This window comes from Paroedura picta, chromosome 2 (genome assembly GCF_049243985.1).
Source record: "Paroedura picta isolate Pp20150507F chromosome 2, Ppicta_v3.0, whole genome shotgun sequence".
In the NCBI taxonomy this organism is placed as follows: domain Eukaryota; kingdom Metazoa; phylum Chordata; class Lepidosauria; order Squamata; family Gekkonidae; genus Paroedura; species Paroedura picta.
In genome coordinates, this window is record NC_135370.1 from 77180590 (window position 1) to 77200749 (window position 20160).

Here is a 20160-nt window from a genome sequence, read left to right on the forward strand (position 1 = left end):
CAAAGTCATTTGATTTTTATTAAATCCATTAGCCACAATAAAACAGAAATACAAAGAGAACTTTTTTTTTTTTAGAAAAAGCAAACCCGCAAAGTGAAACTGACTAGGAGGCTGCATAGTGTCCCAGCTTCCAGCTGTTTCAAGGCCACCAACCTGCCCTCAGAAAGGATGCAGCACATGTATGGCAACAGTACCATCTTATCTCTTAAGACGGAATAATCAGTCCGGACTGCAACTTGCAGGAAGGGAACAGCCTGGGTAGGCCTATGAAGCACGGTAGGTACTTGCATATGATGCCAGTACTCCAGTCTTAGTGCCTGGATAGAGGTGTCCAGTCAGCCTCATTTTGACGATACAGCAATCATCACACCATCTATAAAAGGGACAGGGGGTAGGTGCACATGTTTCTTGCTAATCTGAGCCCGATGCAGACTCTGCTGAACTGGGTGGGGTGCTAGCAATCTCCTCCTCCTCAGAATCCTAGAGAACGATAAACAAAACAGATTGTTACAAAGGAGAAACGTGTTCAAGAGGAACTACAAGCCTTAAAGGGTCTACACTAACCAAATCAACTCAGGAAATGGGAGCTAGAAACCACTGGGACCAGATTAATTGAATTCTAGCTAAGAGCTCAATAGGATGTAAACTGCAAAATATGGGAAATCTTGCAATGCTCCGACTGTTTTACTCCACAAGGACTATACCCTATTACTAGGAACAATGTAGCTGAAATCAACATGATCAATCAAGAGAAATTGTGAGTTGTGGGGGCTGTGGTTCAGCGGCAAAGCATCTGCTTGACATGCAGAAGGTCCCAGGTTCAACCTCCAATATCGCCAGTTAAAAGATCTGGCAGTAGAGAATGTGAAAGACCCCTGCTTGAAACCCTGGAGCACTGCTGCCAGTCTTCGTAAACAATACTGGATTTGATGGACCGTTTGATTCCGTCTAAGGCAGCTTCATGTGTTCAAACGAAGGACTCTCTTTAAGAATCTTTGGGAAAGAAACTCTCAAGAAAGATTTTTAGAAAACAATGCCAGAATAGAACAATATCAAACGAAAAAGACAAAAAGAGATACTGGCCTCAGCCTGAACTGTTAAATTTTATTTTGACCTACAGTGAGGGTTGATTTCCATTATTTTCTTTCTTTTATTCTTATATAGTATATATATTTCTGATTTTACCAATAAAAACAAGAGAACTTGGAGAAACAGAATTCATTACTATGATGTACAATTTAAAAGCCAAGATTAAACTCATATGCGTCAGGACTGCCTTCAGTCTAAACATTGATTTTTAACACACCAAGTTTCTAGCCTTCAAAACTGAACAGCACAGCAAGATCATGGGTGTTCAATAATATTTCCACAGGGTCATTAGGCGGGTCTTTCCAGTTGTAAGTGGGAGCCTTCTGCATATTTATAGAATTACTTCCGCAACTCCCTGTCCATCTTTCCTTATCCCAATACTGTCTTCTTGCAATATCATAATTCTCTCGTTAGTCATAATTCTGTGAAGCCCCAGATAATGTAAGTATTCAGCACGCTGGCACATGAAGAAATGGTTTGTCTCCAATGTGCACAGCAACTAAAGAAGAAGGGGAAAGTGCCTTGTAGAACACAAGGCATCCAGAGATTATGCCATTCAGAGATTGCAGAAGGACTATCACATACTTATATGAAACTTATATTCCATGTCAGGGTAACTCCTCTAGAGCAAAGAAAAGAGCTCAAACAATTCTGATCACAATGGAACACACATACACACTTCTCTCCCTTGATTCACAGCCACCAGAACACCCACCTCCTTCTTGTCCTCGCCTGAGGAGCTCTCATCACTAGATACAAATTCCTTGCTTTTGAAGCTTTCACTTAGTTGCTTGGGAATGCTCTTGCTGGCAGAAGATTTTACCGGTGTAGTTTTCTTTTCTGGTTTGCCTTTCCCTGGCTTTTCAGGCTTCTTTTTCTTCTTGGTTTTCTCCCTGGAAATGAGCAAGTACACATGATGCTGAAATGCCAGAGCAGCCAAAAACAATAATGAGGGACACCATGGAGAGGAAAAGTGGTTCCCCATCCCCTCTCTGAAAGAAAGTAGTTTGATGCTTTTCCTTCCCATTTGTGAAAGCTCATTACCCTAGGAAGACCCTAGTACTCACTTTTTGAAGCTATCGGACTTGCCCCCCTCACTGTAGTCCTTCATGGCCTTCTCGTAGTCCCTCTTGGCTTCTTCAGCTTTGCGCTCCCATTCCTACAAACAGTAATGTTCACTCACCATTCAATGTAGCCTACAAAAGATTAACATGAGAGCCATTCCATCTAACACTAGAGCCGGAACCATTTGTATCCAGTTCTCCAGGCATCTATATTTATTTATTTTTTATTTATTCATATTTTTATATGGAGCTTTGGAAAACTCAAGATACACCAAAACAAAATTATTTAGCCCTTATATGCATTGTGAAAAGATTTACATGGATCTGTTATATTTGTTTGTGAGAGGGCAGATTTGGTGGCACACTTAATGTTCACTGGTAGGGCTATTAATCCTTGTGATTGGTGTTGTGTGGCGTTCTAGCGGGGGTTTAAATAAGAGTTTTATGTTAGACCGTTTATGCACTGGAGGTTTCATGCCTGGCTGCAGGCTGGAGTTTTAGTCGTGGCAGGTGGCCCCTCCTCTTCCTGCACCCACATGGGGGAGCATTTGGCCTGGTGCACCTCATCCACCCCCTATCTGTGCTCCTGATAGAGGGGTGAGGCAGTGAAGTTCCCAGTGCATAAACGGTCTTAGTGTTGTTACCCGCCACAAGTCATTTCCAAGAGTGGTGGGATAAAAGGAAGGCAGACTATTAGGGCACACTCATAGAAAAGCCTCTTAGTTTAGTGGGGGGGGGGGAGGGAAGGCAGGCAGACTATCGGGGCATACTCATAGAAAAGCCTCTAGTGAAAACTGTATTGGGACAGGCTAAAGATTCACCTGGTCCAGCATCCTGTTTCCCACAGGGGCCAGCCTGATACTTCCACCCGCTTGGCATTGAATCAATAGCACATGCTACTTGGATAGACTGCTACTGAACCAGAGGATGCCATTTAGCCAACATTGATGAATCTGCATAATTTTAATAGTCACTTAAACTTGACATCATTACATCTCCTGGTGCTGAATTCCACAAGTTATTTGCAGCTAAACTATGTAAAGCACTTTCTCTCTCTGCCATAAATTGGCTGCTACTCAGTTCTACTAGATGACTTCACTAGTGTATATAGAGAAGAAAGGTTTCCCTCAACTTCCTCTTCAAATGTACATTAATACTTTATTGTCCTTTCTCTAAACGAATAGCCTCAAATGCTTTAGCTTTTCTTCTCTCCTTTTGCATTCCTCTTCTATCTGACCCCAGTCCTTAGTAAAACATTTCCTATTCTGCAAGTTTATATAAGTGCACAGAATTTATGCACCAAATCTGGTATTATGGTACAAACGACCCAACACCTTCATCAAAGCACTTCTCAGAAAATATATCTGACCATCAGTTCTACTGCACAGGTGACCACCACCACCTTTCCCCTCACCTACCTCCTTCTTCTCCTTTGACATCCCTTTCCACAGTTCTCCAGCCTTCTTGGATACGTCAGTGACACTCATGCCTGGACATTCTGATCTGATCTTCTCACGGTTGGCGTTAAGCCACAACATGTATGCAGACAGAGGTCTCTTTGGAGCATTGGGGTCTTTCCCTTTCTTGCCCTATTGAGAAGGGGAAGAGAAAAAATTATAAAGGAGCCACTTTTCAATAAAAATTAGATTTATCACCAATATCCCATTGTACTACACAGATTGTTATATGTTGGCCTTGTTTCTAGCATCAGTTCCTCACACTGTTTTGGACTCTACTTTTGGGCCTGTCCCAAATTCTCAGCTGCTTTAAGAGAGGGATGAGGAAGGAAGTTCAGAAGCCTTTCTGGGTACATGGGAGATTGCCACATGGTCTTTTATCCCCAATTCTTAGTGGAAAGGGGGAAGCAATAGAGGGAGGACATGGATGAGCAAATAGAGATGCATGAGTGCAGGTACACACAGCTGTGGCAGGTACAGCCCACTGGCCAACTCAGAACTGGTGCTTAGCTTTCAAAGGAGGGATGTTCTACCCCGATGCCACAGCATCTCTTATTATAATTCTTCACCATCTTGAAGGTTCCGAGGTAGTAGAATACTCCATGCCTCACAACGGGATGCTGCAAAAGTTAATCCATTTTCCAAAAATACAACTTTGCCAAGTTTTACTGGAATAACTCCAGCTCTAATTTCTAACCATTAGTTTTGATTATGGAGCATCTCTCTTCAAAGCAAGAACTGATATAACCTAAAGTCAACAGTTTTTTTTTTAAGTCTATGGAGATCATGCTCTTGCTATACATTATAGGCTCCCAAGGACCAATGAAATCTTAAGTATATGAAGACAGCTGATGATTTGCATGTAAAATATCACTACATTCTATGAGACACATGTGAATGCACTCAGGCTGATAAGGGTGAAATTTTGGACAGTACATCTTATCAGGGGGGATTCAAGAGAGAGATATTTCTATGCATTTTACAAGTGTGGGAGCATCTTCCTTTATATTTTCTACCACCTTATAGTTCACCTTACCTAATTATATGAGTGTATTTAAATATTAGACCACTGAGGAAGAGGGGTTGAAATGCATCGGATTTTTTTGTATCAGGTCATTTATCCACGTGTCAATATGTTCTGAACTAGTGTGAGACTAATGTCGATGTTTTTAAATTTTTAACAGTGCACATGAATGTAATGAATATCTGCCTTTTAATATTTAGCATATTCTTCTGCAGCTCAAATGCTAAGGTTCCTAACCTCATTTAATAAACATACATAACAGCATATTATATTGCCTTCTCGCGGCTACTCCCATTCCTGAGGGCAAGCTCAAGAATTCACTCTTGTGCCCAGAATTGTTAACATGATTGTTAACATTACCCTCATCGAAAGCCACCAAGGCACTTAACTGATTAAAAACACACCTTTAAAAATTATTAAAAACATATTATTAAACTTATAAATTGAACACAGAAAAAAGTCACTAAACTACAAGGAAAAGAAAGAGGGGTTAGGGAGAGAACATTAAACAAAACAAAAAAGTATTCCCCCACTGGTTGATGATGGCAACAGAAGGGGAAAGAGGAGGGAGTTCCAGTTTTAGTGGTATAGCTGAAAAGGGCCTCTTCCCAGGTAGTCAGCCACCTAATCACAGGAAGTGGGGGCACTTGGAGCTGGCTTCAAAGGATGACTGCAGTGGTCAGCTAGGTTTCAAAGGGAGCAGTCAGTCCCTTCCACTATGCTGGTCAACAGCAGCAGCTTGAATGGTGACTGGAAACAGACTGGGAGACAGCATAGAAAGCCAAGGTTGGAGTGATATGGACCCTATGACCCACTCTAGTCAATCACCTGGCTGCAGCATTCTGCACCAATTGAAGTGCACCACGTAGGGTACACTGCACTAATCTATTCAACAAGAATCCTTTTCCTAATCAGAACCAGACAAGCTCCACAGCCTGGCTGTTCTCACCTCAGACGGTTTTTTGCGGGGCTTGCGTTCTTTGACAATTTTGGCTTTTTTGGCAGGTTTCTTCTTCTCATCACTATCTCCTTCATTGCTAGATGAGCTGGCTGAGGCATTGCTGTCAAACCTGTCATAAAGAAAGGTCACACAGAAAAGCTACATTCAAAGTTTGACATGCCCATTAACCAAGTGGTATAAGTAGGAGCATCTGATATGTTCCCTGCATCTGCTCTACAGCTGCCACCAATTCCAAGGTGAATCTTTATACCATAGAATCTTTAATTGAAAACAAAAATCCTGAATGGGTTAACTCATAGGCAGGCCAGAAGGAGTGAAATAACATTACTTCACTAGCATCAGGTAAACAGTCATTATTGTTCAATCGTTTTCAGATTGAAATGTTGCATAAACACACAGAGCAGTGTACGCTGTGATGAACTATTATCAAAATGACAACTTCCAGTATCTCATATGACCATTCAAGCCAGAAACCAGACCACCCCCTCAAACAGGCAAACAATCATATCTATCCTAGGAAGAATAAGTCCACTGTCATTCTTCTCTCCATCCCGCCTCCCCAGCCAGTTATTCTCCAGGTGTTTAAATTTTAAAAAATCTGGGGGTGAAAAGATGCAGTATTTTCCTAACAAAAGTGTGTGGATCCTACCAGTTCAATCCATCAGTGCCAGTGCATTCACCCAATACCTTGTGCTGGAAAAGTGTGGGTACTAAGGGAACAACATGATAGCATCCCACCCTGCATCACTACACAATACTGACCTAATGCAAATGTGTTTTACAGATGAAGACAGCTTACAGATGAAGACAGTTCTTTTCCCATAATCATTTTGTTAGCTGGTGTTCCGAGTTCAGAGTCTCACACTCTTAATTCTCCCAGGATACCTGCCATCAAGGTCAACTCCCTATTATTGTATTTATTCACTATAAAACAAATATACTGGATGCATGGACTTCCCTATTGAGTAGTTTCACAATCACATGATTTGCCTCCTTCCACACTCTATGACCAGTTTCAGATACATTTAAAGCCTCCAGATAATCTGGTCAAAATAAGCAAAAGTAACTGTAAAATTGCTCTTTCCAATGGCATCCCCCAGAACTACCACAAAAACAACCTGACCATTGGAATGAGTGGCACTACTGCATCCATACACAGCCGCCACTATGTTCCCACTCAACAGCAAACTTTTAGAAAAGAATAAGCACCTTAAAGACTATTAAAATTTATGGTAGGGTATGAGCTTCCATGAGTCACTGCTTCCTTGCTCTCTTCTACTGCTACAGACAGAGTAACCCATCTTGATCTAGCAAGATTTTAGGCATCCCAGATCAAACGTCCTACTTACTCTTCTGCCACATCCTCTTCCTCCTCCACAGGATTGAAGGATTCATCTGGAAAAAGAAAATCTTGGTTTCTTAGAATAATGAAAAATACCAGAAACAGAAATGGGAAGTGACCTGCTCACCACTGTAGCCAAGACCAGCTTCTATATCCCCAAGATGGTGGGAAACGGCTCACCTGTCTCTTCTCCAGAATCCTCACTGCTATCATTTGCATTCTCCTCACGGATCTTGCCTTCCTCCTTCATACGCTCCAAGTAGGCATCATGAGAGTCCTCATCAGAGCCAGCATACTCATCATAGTTCTTATTCATGCCCTAGAAACACATACAAGGGATGCCATGGGAGCTGGTGCAAGACTTCTGTTCCACAAGCAGACAATATTTTTCATACCCATAGCATGCCAATATTCTAAAGTTACAACTCCCAGCATGCCCCTGGGCACACATTCTACACAGGGATGTTTCTTCATGTATGTGCATACACACACACACCGAGCATCGATTTTCCAAAATTGTAGCATATCACATGCTGCCTTCATAGTCTACTGGAACAAACCTTGACCCCCCCCCCCCCAAAATGGGGAAGAAACCATGCTTGGTGACTTAAAAGTGGATTAAGGAAAGCCACTCCTTGAGCAAAGCAGGCTACTGCCTCTTCTCGGTGGTTCATGCAAGGTTATACTATGGTGATAAGGAATGTTCACCACCACAGCCATGCAGAGGAGGAGACCTGAACCAAGAGGAGGAGGGAACAATCGCACAGACCTTTTTCTTCTACAAGGAGAGAACAGAAATTGAGAAGGGAGAAAGCTCTGGAGAGAAAGAGAAACCCCATCCCACCCAAGTAGATCAAGAACAGGAATGGACAGCAGCTGCCTCTCCCTGTCCTCTGTTTTGCCCAACCCCCTGAAACAGATACCTCCTTGAGTCCTCGGTTCTTGATGTTCAACTTCTTGGCATTCACAAAGTCAAATAATTTTCCATATTCTTCTCTGCAAGAAAGTAAATGATACCAACATTTGCCAGTCTATGGCAAGCTCACTGGCAGTCTTCAAGAAAAGGTTGGATACACACTTTTCTTGGATGCTTTAGGATGCTTAGGGCTGATCCTGCGTTAAGCAGGGGGTTGGACTAGACGGCCTGTATGGCCCCTTCCAACTCTATGATTCGATGATTCTCCAGAGACCCAGTGACCAGGAGTTGGAAACTGACAGGTCTAGACAACACACAAGGATCTAATGGCTTTACTGCTCTCAGTAAAGACAGATTGCTTGCTCCCAATCCCACAGAAAGGATGTGATATTTTAAGAAGATCAGAACAAGACTTGTATTATATGAAAAATCTAGACATTATGGGTCACAAGTAGCAGACAGGCAGTAAAGAGATGTCTTTTGGAATGAAAGAGACTTAACAGTGGCAAGCAGTTCTTCCTTCTTCACCCATATACGCAATCCAATAAAGTGATTGATAGGAAGAGGCTAGTGTTTACAATTACTTTCATGATTCTGTTGGATTATTCACTTACCTTTCTATGCTGCTGAAAGTGTACTGTGTCCCCTGCTTTGTTTCTATTTCAAAATCAAAGGAGCGTGTAGTAGTGGTCCCACGGGCAAAGTTTACAAAAGAGATCTCATCAAAACGGATGTGAACAGGTGGTTTGTGTACATAGATGAAGCCGCGCTCCAAAGGATACAGGAGCCCTGAACTGGCCTTGTAAGAACAAGTAATGCACTGTGCTCCAGAATGCCTGTACAGGAAAAGAGTGATCATGATAACATCTGGTGTGGACACAAAACAACAATTCTCAATGAAAAATAAATTTTAGACCTTCTCCCTCCTTTCATGTGCTTCCCCCATGCAGATGACAAAAGCAGAAGCCTTTATTAGCTTTTTAAAATTTTTGTTGTTGTTGCATGCAGGGATTCCTCACCCCTGGAAGTTCCCAGGCACTGTGATCTTGCGGTTGACGAGAGCTTTCATTACACGACTAACCATCTCGTACAGTGACCCCGACATATTCTTGGTGAGCCGTCCCTCAAAACGCTTCTCTACTTCATCCCTACGGCAAAGGAAATACAAGACATAGCCAGACTCCACAATGCTAAATATTGCGTCCTTATATGACAAAGATACATAATACAGTGATGGGAACTCACTCATTCATGTTGAGGGTCAAGGAGATGTCCTCATCTTTGGAGAAGAGGAGGATAAGAAAGTGATAGCGAGTTTGCCCTTGCTTTATAGGAGGGTCTAAGCTGATCTGGAAGGAAGCAGAGATCTATAGTTAGCTGATTATATCTACAAAGGTTATTTTCACAGGGCCCAGCCCAGTCACATTATGCAAGTCACAAATGTAAATTCTGATCTTATTTCAGCTTAGTTAACAGCCAGGGGGGACTTGTCTGTGTGTAGCCTGTACCAGACCACTCTGCTTCCTCTCTAACTGGACTTGATGTTTTCTCCTTATCTGACAAGATTATATGAAGAAAGCTGTGAGATCCATCACCCTGACAATACTGAGACAGCAGTTAGAATAATAGAATCAAAGAAACAGATTTGGAAGGCACCTCCAGAGTCAACCCCTGTACACAATGCAAGAAACTCACAATGACACGGTTCAGTTTCCTATATGCCTGTAATGCTTGAATAGAAGGGCTGCAGGAAAATAATAGGAATGGGCCAGGGGGAACCGGGAGGGGGGGGAATGTGTTGAGAACTGCTTCAGCATTCTTCCCCTGCTCTCCTCAGCCACCAAGAATGCTGTATGACATGGTTAAGTCACTATTTCTTTTTTTCAATTTAAATTACATACAACAAAAGCAACTGGCCTTTTTCATAAAGCAAATGGAAAAGGAAGAGGGCCTATGAATGGAATATACTGAGAAAGGGAATGATAGCTATTAACCCTAACAGGAAACTAATTGTCTAAAATTCCACTTCTCACCACAAAGAACATCTGCCGCTGGTCTTTGTGGGGAAGCAGGAAGAGCCGCAGAACTGTGGTATAGGGGATCTTGTAGTCAAATGTCTTGCCATGAAGATGAAGGAAGGTGGGATAGATACGGATATCATAGCGTCCACGGGGCGTCAAGCACTGCAGTTCTCGGAAGATGCAGATGGCATCTCCAGTGGCTTGGATAACATCTGCCTTTGATAGCACATTTTGAGCAAATGCCTAGGGATGGATTGGAATGAGAGATATTATGAGCAAATATCTTTTTTCCTCTCTATCATGTCACTTGTACTCAAGCTGTGCTCACCTCAACAGGGTCCACACCATCCTCCTGAGTAGGTGGCACATAAAAGCGCACCTCCATAAGTGACACCTCAGCATCATCATTCTGATGGAACTCCAATGTCACCTCATTCTTGCCAGTTGTGCACTGTGACACATTGCTCAGTGGGATTTCAAACACTGGTTGCTCTCCAATATCAAAGGAAAGAAGCTGCCCTGCAAAAGAGTAACAGGATTTTTCAAGAAAAAAAATACTCTCACAATTTACTTAATTCTTCCACAAGGTGCATAGAACACTCTTCTCTTAGCTGTGCCCTCCAGACATCAGTTCCACATACTGGCATCCCACAAAATACCAAACATTCAATATTCACTTACCTCCAAACTTTACTGTTCCCCAATTCCACCCTTTCACACACAAATCTTTTTCAGCCAGTTCCAGATGATAGTGGGTCTTGAAGAAATCTGACAGCTTGTCAAATTCCTACAGGGGAGGAGGACTTAATGAAGGAACATGCAGCTAATGTATTTGTGAACCAATAGCACCCAGAACAAGTAAGAAGTAAGTCCCACAAGACAAAGCTAAGAAAAGAATGGCATTATGTTGAGTACAGGAGGTGACTTACTAGATGCTACCTGACACTGACTTAGAAATCTACTTCACAGGATTCTGAAATTAATGAAAGCCAAGAAAGTGCAAGGCCAGAAGAAAAAATCTGTTGTACATGAGAAAACTGGATATGAACCCGTGAAATAGTCACTTCACTGAATAGAGCAAATTTCAAAAAAAGGTATCACCAACAAATTAAGCCACATCAACCAGAAGCTGCTACCACCACCCTTACCAAGTCTAGAAGTCCAACAGACAACTCTTATTATTATTATCCTTTAATTTATAGTTTAATTTATTATAGTTGCTATCCTAAGAATCCACTTTAAGCCCACTAAAAATAAATAAAAACCAAGTGATACCAAAACAGATCTTACCGTCTCTCTGAACCCATCATACTTGTAGACATGGCCATTCTTAGTAAGCAGCTTGAGCCCATGGCCCAAAGCCACTCGTCGCCAGATGCCCTCAGACAACTCTGAGGCCTGAATGTTGTCCACTTTGCCCGTTTTGCTGTTTTTGAAAATCACACCTTGGCGGCTCAGTCGCAGACGACCATCATTCTAATCCCAAAAGAGACAGAGATTGCTAGCAACAAAGCAACAGTCACCCCAGTACTTAGAATCTAGCAATTCTCTTTTTATATCTACATATGCTAATTGCACTCCAGAATCTCTTCCTACACACCTTATCTTACACTACCAGGCTGATACTGCAACACAGGAGCTAGTTTTCCTTCATCGTATCCCCCAGGCCTATCATCTTCACTCTTCCAGCTCCAACATTCTCGACCATCACCAATGCCTCCAACTCCATTAAATAACTCTGCCCTCTTTCCATCCTGCCCCCTATGCCTGCAACTTCCACACAGAGAACCAGTGTAATTGTAGGGAGGAGGTGCCTGTCTTCAAATCCACATTTTTACAAAGAGCCATTGGATTAACCCTTTATTCCTTGCCCCCCTACTCTAAGTCTAAATCTGTGTAACTGAACGTAATACAAGGTTGTCTTGATCCCATCCACTGCGCTGAATTTAAGATTGTGAACTCATGGCAGAGGCACATCATAATTTAGGGTGTTTTATTATATATGACCACAGCAATCTTCAAATACATCTTAAATTTAGCAGAGTTCACCTTCCAAACTAATTAAATGAAAGTAAATACACTCAAGACAACAGAGATCCCAGATAAAATGACAGGAACAAATATGCTAATGTTCGGGGGGGGCATAGTTAGAAGGACAGAATTTGCTACTGGGACATCATATCATATCTTTAAGAGTGGGTTGCTGTTAAATAAAAGGCTAATGCCTATGTGGGCGGAGAGTGGGCAGGCCCTCACCAGGACAGACAAGAGTTCTAGCCAGTTGGGTGAGAACCGATTGGGCCCTCACCAGGACAGTCCAGAAAACAACGGGGAAGCGGCACCACGGCATGAGTACAGAAGGCTTTCCCCCTGGGCCCAGAAGCACACCTGGGGCCTCAATGAGGCCGCGGCCGCGCTTCTAGGTCCGGGGGAGGGGGGAAGACCTCCTTCCCCCCCCCTGGGCCCAGGCGGATCCGAGTGGGCCCGGGGGGGGGGCTGCGCCATGGCCGGGGAGAAGGGGGGGTAGCAGGCCTCCCCCCCGGGCCCAAAAGTACAATGGGCTTAAAATCTAGTCATAGCATAATTCTGTATTACAGAAACACACAATTCCATAATACAAGCCATTCAGCAGAACCTCCAAATGTGGAATAAAATTAAGCAAAGATTGTGTGCCTCGAACAGATAGTTCATCACATGCATATAGGGTTTTTTTAACAGAAAGAATCTCAAGTTAACACACAAGTAGGTTACAAATTGCTTCAGTGACGTGACCAATAATGAATATTGAGGAGTTTTGCATATTTATTGAGCCTGCACTATTAGGGGTTTTAAAGTCTTTAAGGGCAGCAGCAGCAGAGAAGAAAACTACTATTATTTGTATTATCTTTTTAAAAGCGAGGACACAAGAACAGAATGACAGTTCAAAGATCTGTCAAACAAATTCTATATTACACTCACAAAATGGAAAATTTGTATTTCTACCAGGCCAAACTCTCTTCAAGCATACACCACGCACACATATACACACACTTCCCATCCATCCTTGTAAATAACCACTCCACCACTTACCATAGATCCCTTCACCTCTTGGTATATTTCATTGAATTCTAGTGTGTCTGCCATAGTGACCGCTCCCTCCTACCCCCGCCCTCTATGGCAGGGGCTGGAGCCACTCCAATAAACCACCTTCTACTCCGGGAGAAGCTCGTCCTAAGACAAGCAGGCTCTTTAGTCCCTTCTTAAAACTGACGGGATAGAAAGACGACCACGAGTAGCCCCCGGGGCTAGGCGGGAAGCACCTGGGGAGCAAACACAGAAATAATTATCCAGAAAGAGGCTTCAGAAAGCAAGCAGGCGGTGTTCCCCCGCAGCAACCCCAGCTTCGTAATGGCGACAGGAAAATCCTCTCCCCCTCCCATGAACCAGCCAGAGCATCACTCTGAACTGCGGCGCTGCCCGCGGGAGAGAGGCCGACAGATCGCCCGCACGGCCGGGAAGGACTTGGCGCCCTCCATGCTGAAGAAGCCCTCCCGTCCCTGAGCCCCATCAGCCGCTCTGCTCTTACCAGGACAGTTTCCCGCCTGCGCCACACGAGCCTCCGCCGACCCCCTTCCCCACTCTAGCGGAAACGAAACCTCACTTCCGCCTTCCGGAACCACGCTAAAAACCTCGGCTATCGAGTGGTGCTTCCCTAGAGCGTCCCCCCGGGGCGGCCTGGCCGTCGGAGTCGGCTGTTCTGGCGGGAGAGAACGGCGCTGGTGTCCTCCTGTGGCGGATCCGAGTGGGCTCGGCTATCATCACCTGGCATGATAGTCTCCGCGGTTCCAGCATACACTTTAATGATTCAGGGCTCACTAATATAATTTGATGCATCCTGTTAAATCTTTCAGGTGCAATTAGACGGCTTTTTAAAAATCGCTGCTGCGGACTAACACAACTACCCGTCTAGATTTATCACATTTTAGAAAGGAGTGCATGATGAGAATAGATATTTGAGTATTGATATTCATATAAAGGATTTTAGAGCTGCCACGTATTCTGTCGGGAAATTGCGCCGTCGCAGTTGTCCTTTGTAATATTTATTTATTTTCAAAATGCAGACAGAATATTCATGCAAATAACAGAAAGATTTTTTGCTAGCAGTAAAAATATTTAAAAGGTTTTTCTCTCAGTGTGATTAATTGGGGGCTAGGCAAAAGACCCCTAATTAGGCCATTTGGCAATCAGAAAGGTTCCCATACACAGAACAAATTGCAAAGGTAAGTCAATGAAAACTGGGGTCTCCATTCCCCCTGCCCAAGCTCTTATCTTAACCATAGGGCAACATACAGGAGGTAGCAATTAATGCAGGCACTTATATATTTTATCCCATTGTTCCTCCACGTTCAGGGTAGTTTGCATTACCTAGAGTTGTCAGCTGTGGCTTGGAAATTCCTGGATACTTGGGGGAGGGCCTGGAGAAAGGTGGAGTTTGGGGAAGAAAAGGAACTAAGTGGAGTCCATCCTGCTATTTTCTTTAGGAAACTGTAGCCTGGATATCAGTGGGGACCTGTGATGCTCACTGGGGGTTCCCATATCCCCCCCTAGACCCCACTTGGGATGCTCCTGAGTCCAGGAGCATCCACTGCCAAGGCCGGCACAGCTCCTTAGTGCCATGCTAGCACCAGACCCAGCATATTTCCTGGCCTACTGCACCACCACTGGGCCAAACATGGTTCCTGGTCTGCCATGTCACTGAGCCTGAGATAAGTGCAGAGATTGCTTTTTAATATATATATATATATTTGTGGAGGTTTAAGTATCCACCAATGGCCCTAATAGTATATATAGATTCTAGAATTCCAGGCTCCAGCTGGAGGTTAGCAACAAATGTTGCAGTGCTGTGCAGAAGATGCTTTTCCCCTAACAATCATGGATGTCTTTCTACCATTACTACTCCTACAATGATCCTAGGCTGTGACTCCCATCCCTCATCATGTGATATGATTTTGCCATGTTGAGCATGATTTCCCTTGCAAGAGAAGAAATGATCATGCGAGCATTATGCCAGCACATCGACATCACTTCTGACAAAAAACAGGTGTGACATCATGATGAGGATGCACTGTAGGATTTGCAAAAATGCTGTGGTTTTAGTGGTACATCAGCCTGACAGCAGACATCAGCCCGACAACTTACTTATAGGCAAAGTGTGAGAGTAAATTAACATACAGCATAATGGCAATGGTTAACAGATTCCAGAGATAAATAGGAAAAAAAACAGCTTGGATTTGTTTGTATTCACTTGAGATTGAATTGCACGCTGTACAATTGTACCTTTTTCATAGCTCACGGATTGTAACAGGCTTAGGTGGAGTAACTGCATGGACTGAGTCAGTGTAAGGAAGCTCTACCATTCTACATGTCATTGCTATTTCAAACCTGCATCATTTCTCAGTTGTCTACTGCTGCTGAAACACTTTGTTTTTAACTTTAGTTTATACCTGATTGCCAGTTCCTATCTGTCCATCCATTTATCCCTATTGAGTCAATCTCTGCCTGAGTCTTTCTCAGAATCAATGCCCTTGGAGAATGCTGGCTACTCCCAGAGTACACCAGTTGTTAATTTGTAATAATGGGGAAGCAAACTGCTTTATTAGCAGTGTCCTCAAATGGACTGTTCTAATCATACAATTGGTTAATACCAGCTGAAACTGAAGTTGTTGACCAGATGTTGTACTATGACAGTTTAGTAAAATTCCATTGCATCAGGCTTACTGTACATGAACCAATGTACCCTTATAAGTTTGTATGTAACTTTCTTTGAGGGAAATTTATAAGCTAAAGGCTCACCCTATGTCTTAATAATCTGGTCTGAATAAACTTCCTAATCTTTATTCTATTCAAATTATCTTTTTCCACAAAAGAAAACCTCGGGGGGCAAGAGAAAGTGGTGGGTTTTCCGACATCCCAGGGACCAATCTGAAGTAACAGGGAGAATTGCAAGTCTGTTCCTTTATACACTGAATTGCCTTCTGTGTTCCACCAAGAGAGCCAGCTTGGTGTAGTGGTTAAGAACAGAAGCCTCTAGTCTGGAGAACTGAGTTTGATACCCCACAACTCATTCATATGCATTCAGCTGAGTGACCTTGGCCCTGTCACAGTTCTCTCAGAGCTCTCTCAGCCTCAACTACCTCACAGAGTGTGTTCTGGGGAGAGGAAGGGTAGGCAATTGAAAGCCATTTTGCGGGGTGCAAAAAAACCCGCTCTTCTCCTTATATTGAAAAAGAAAATCCTTTAAAAGATAATGAATAGAAAATAGTCATGTTGCTGTCAGTTGATCCACCTAAGACCTGCTGCATTCTGATCCACCACTGATGACAGATGCTTTAGCCAGTCACATGGTTGGCAGTTAGAGTCAGCATTCCCTGCAACCCTTGAAATCTTGCAGAAGACTACGTGGACCATTTATCCTGAAAACAGATCTTCTGGGTCATACCTGAGGAGCCTTGCTGTTTCAGATATACTTGCTAACTCTGGCATTGGCAAGCAAGAAAGGTCTCATCCATTGGACATTTCCCATGTGAATAAAGAACAGCCCACAAGGTCTGTTTGATAGCACAAGAAGCCTCTTGATGAGTAGTCCCTGCTAATGCCTCTGATCTTCCTTAGGTGAACATCTACTTCCTAAATGCTTCAGCAGGAGTTTCTGTTTAATTCTAGCTCTACCAGATTTTGCCCTTTAAGATGGTCAGTGCTGTATACTCTGCACTCTTGTACATCACTGCCTGGAGAAATGGCCCTTATCTAGCTGAAAGAGTTAAATATACTTATGTAGATGAATTTGTATCACATGCCTGGAGACAGATGGTCCACAGGGAGCCTTCATTGTGCTCTGGTTTGCATTATCACTTGTTTGAGGTTATTAGGGAGCTATTGGGGTCATCATGCCATGATTATTTCCTGCTTTCAGGTTTGCCTCCAGAGAAATTCAGCCTTCTTCCCCCCCTTCCTAATCCCCTCCCCCACCATTCCTGATAATGTAAAGACCTCACACTGAGGAAGCAGCATCTGTAAGGCAGAAACACCACTCAGAGAAAATGCAGCAATTGTGGATTCATTATTTAATGTGCTTAGATCTCTTCCATCCACATACTTGCTAGAATCCAATTTGTAATTGATGCACTGGAAAGCCCCACCTTCCCCTGATGGCATCACCATAGTTGAGAGTGCGGCTGAGGGAGAGATCTTATTAAAGGGGTCCCCACTGTTCAAGATTGCTCAGAGTAGCAGCAGAGAAGAGCAGGAAGGCGCCAGTAAGAGAACTTAAAAGGGCAGCTTCTGTATTGTGTATTGGTACGCATGCTGCTGTGCCTGTTCCTAGCATGATCACAACTCCTTGACATTCTCATCTGGACTCCAGAACATCTTGGATTTGTTCTTCTAAGCCCATGCTTTCCTCCAGCATGAACTGCGTGGCAGACTTCTTCACCTACGAAACCACCAAATCAGTGGTGGTGAAAAGTTGGACCATCGGCGTGATTAATCGGGCTGTCCAGTTGCTCATCATTTCCTACTTCATTGGGTGAGAGAAGGCAGGTGAATGGGGGAAGTATATTCCATCTTGGGGCAGGAGGAAATGGGAAGGCCAGGTAAGGGTTTAAATCCCACAAGTCACCTTGTTGTGTAGTAGTGGCTAGGCAAATGAGTTGTGATCTGGGATAACCCTGGGTCAAATCTCACCTTTGCCACAAAACTCAGTAGGTGGCTCTTTCTCCACCCGAGAACTGCAATGGAGGATAATAACTGGTTTCTTGGCAGGGCTGGTGTTAAGGTTATAACTCAGTGAGAGTTATATGTGGAATGCTTTGATTGTTAAAGATTTTGTAGAAATACTAAATGTTTTTAAAATAAAAATGAATTTAAGTTTCTGAGGTGGGACATTTTGAATTCTTAAGCAGAGCTGTTAATAGAGGAGGTAGGATTAGGTGGTGGGAAAGAATGGCCAAGGATAGCCTGATTGTTTGAAGAATCTACCTTATTACTGAAAGGTATGAGAAGCCAGACAAGAATGGCTAACTGAGGGGAAATCAGTTCAGAGGTTTACCCTGGCTGGTCCTGAGAAGCAGGGATGCTTATATTGGAAATGGTCTCTGTAATGATTCCACTGGTAATGGTTGCTAGCTCCCAAAAAGGACCCTGTAGCTACATGGTGCAGGTGGTGATTCAAGGTCTTATGGAACTGCAGTCTTGCTGACTATTTTAGGTAACAGTTAGAAAGAACTTCCCTTCTTTCATAGGTCGGCTGTGGGGGGGGGGGAGTTTGGGGGGGCAGCTCAGTAGAGAGTTTAATGCTATAATAGCCAATTTTTGCTCACCATTAGCCCAGGGGAGGTCTCTTTAGCAGGCAAATGAGAGCTGTCATTCCTGTGGCAACAAAGAGTCTGGTGGTACCTGAAAGCATTATTGTAGCATGGACTAGAGTTCACTTCATCAGATGTATGGAATGAAACCTCAGTTTGCAGAATTATATACACACAGGGATAAGGGGAAATTGTGAACAGATCATGGAAGAGGTAAGATCTGTGACATTTTTCTTAAAAATGGGAAAGTTTACAGGATAAGCACAAAGACTTCACAACTTTTGTAACTGGTGATAAGTATGTAGAATATGTTAAGTTGAGCCATTTAACACCTTTAGTGGCTAAGAAAAGTGTTGCTTCTATTTAAGCTGTGGCCAATACAATTAAGCCTATTAATAAATTCTAATTGAACAATTTCATGCAGGAGTCTCTTTTTGTTGAAGAACTGTGGCTTTCAGGTCAGCAGAGAGTCCCAGTAAATGGAAATATTCTCCCACAGGCTTCTGAAAATTGTTTGTTGTTTTGCTGCAACAAACTAACATAGGTACTTTATGACACTTGTTCTAGTTGTGCATGTACTGTGCGGGTTAGTTATTATGTCATTTAGGACTCTATGTAACTGACTGCCTCTGGTCCAACAAGATAATTTAAGAGTATAGTTATATAAGTGAAATTATTGACACATGTGGTCACATCGTCTTGCAAAGGAAAGTATGAATTTGGAGGGATAATTTGAAACCTTTTGCAAAATGAGCTTGGATTCTAAAATTGCCTCTGCTGGATAACTATAACCACATGGACATCTAATAATCTTTATCATCCAGACATGTGGCAAGGCAATTTTTGTCACAACTCCATTCCAAATTTCTAATACTTCATGGCGATACAGTAAAATTTGCTTCACCACATGTCCCAGTGCTACAGGCTGTCCTCTGAAGCCTACCTTATGCATGACTGTATCGGGTGGATATTGCTGCAAATGTGGGCAAGAGAGGCAGTTCTGCATGCTTAAGCATGTGGGGATGGAAACACTGATGGCTGTTTCCGCTTGGAAATCACCATGGCAGCAGATGACTGCACAGGGGACACCGGGGGAATTGGTCAGATATACGAGGGAAGCCATGACTGTGCAAAGGCAGTTTGGGAAGGATTTGTTTACCAATCCACTTATTGTAGATCAGTCCATTGATAGCTGCAGGATTGCTCCTGAATCTTCAGGGTTATAGTGGGGAGAGAAACTTTTCTTCAGAGGGAGGGAAATCCTCATGTGTGAATTACTGGATGGGTCACTACACTGTGATGAGACACACAAGAGCATGTTGACTAGGTATCAGCGAGCTCACCTGCGGGGTGGGATGTTTGGGAGAATAGTCATGACTGGTGAGATCACATGCATGGAGACAATATCTGTGGATAAGTCAACTTCAGGGCTAGTTGTTGTGAGGTAACGTGTGAAAGCTAACAGCTATTCGTAAGAGGAAAGAGCAGTTAGGAAGGTCACAACAATAAGGAAGCATCTTTTGGGATGCTAGTGTAACATCACTAGACAGTCTCTATCTGGAAAGTATAATCCTGCTTTAGAATACTGTGGTTCCTGAGTGGGGTGCTTTTAAAAAGTTCTTTTGGTCTGGTAAACCAAAGAGATTGTGCAGAGGCAATACCCTTGTATTGGAAGAGTGTGAGATAGCACAACTGTGTGGTCCAGTGGATATTATGTGGGACTTGGAAAAGTTTTATATTTGTAAAATAACAACAAAACAAATCCTTGTCAGAGGAGAATAAATGTATTCATCACAATGCCAGTTTTTGCCAAGAAACTCAATATTTATTACATTGCGCTTGCTGAGGAAAAGCATTAAGCTTTTCCCAACAACAACACTATAACAGTGTAGTCCAATGACTACAAACATGGTTCCAGGTTCAAGTTTGACCTCTACCATGGAT

The 20160-nt window shown here is 43.1% G+C and overlaps 2 protein-coding genes across 4 annotated transcripts in view; one reads left to right on the forward strand and one right to left on the reverse strand.

The window, feature by feature from the left end:
* Positions 1-13575, reverse strand: SSRP1 (structure specific recognition protein 1). Its single transcript, XM_077320950.1, has 17 exons — positions 13440-13575; positions 12944-13173; positions 11165-11350; positions 10556-10661; positions 10203-10393; positions 9887-10117; positions 9099-9202; positions 8873-9001; positions 8468-8689; positions 7861-7933; positions 7118-7256; positions 6945-6990; positions 5584-5704; positions 3572-3742; positions 2157-2248; positions 1805-1982; positions 1-480 (listed from the first exon to the last, which is right to left on the reverse strand). Exons 2-17 carry the CDS (start codon positions 12995-12997, stop codon positions 412-414), a joined length of 2112 nt encoding a protein of 703 aa, XP_077177065.1. The 5' UTR covers positions 12998-13173; positions 13440-13575; the 3' UTR covers positions 1-411.
* Positions 13576-16890: 3315 nt separating this feature from the next.
* Positions 16891-20160, forward strand: part of P2RX3 (purinergic receptor P2X 3) — a 59683-nt gene continuing 56413 nt past the window's right edge. Inside the window, exon 1 of one of the 3 annotated variants that reach the window (XM_077320962.1) lies at positions 16891-17438. In XM_077320962.1, the coding sequence (XP_077177077.1) occupies positions 17305-17438 (134 nt within the window). In that variant the 5' untranslated portion in view covers positions 16891-17304. The remainder of the gene's footprint in view (positions 17439-20160) is intronic. The other 2 variants (XM_077320960.1, XM_077320961.1) reach the window with 2 other exon arrangements.

Bases quoted from the DNA above. Each gene is read 5' to 3' on its own strand.
- SSRP1 (XM_077320950.1), bottom strand. From the start codon at position 12,997: ATGGCAGACACACTAGAATTCAATGAAATATACCAAGAGGTGAAGGGA. The intron at 11,351-12,943 runs GTAAGTGGTGGA...TTTTGGGATTAG, and splicing joins AAGAGGTGAAGGGATCTATG to AATGATGGTCGTCTGCGACT. The intron at 7,934-8,467 runs GTAAGTGAATAA...ACTTTCTTGCAG, and splicing joins ACTTTCAGCAGCATAGAAAG to AGAAGAATATGGAAAATTAT.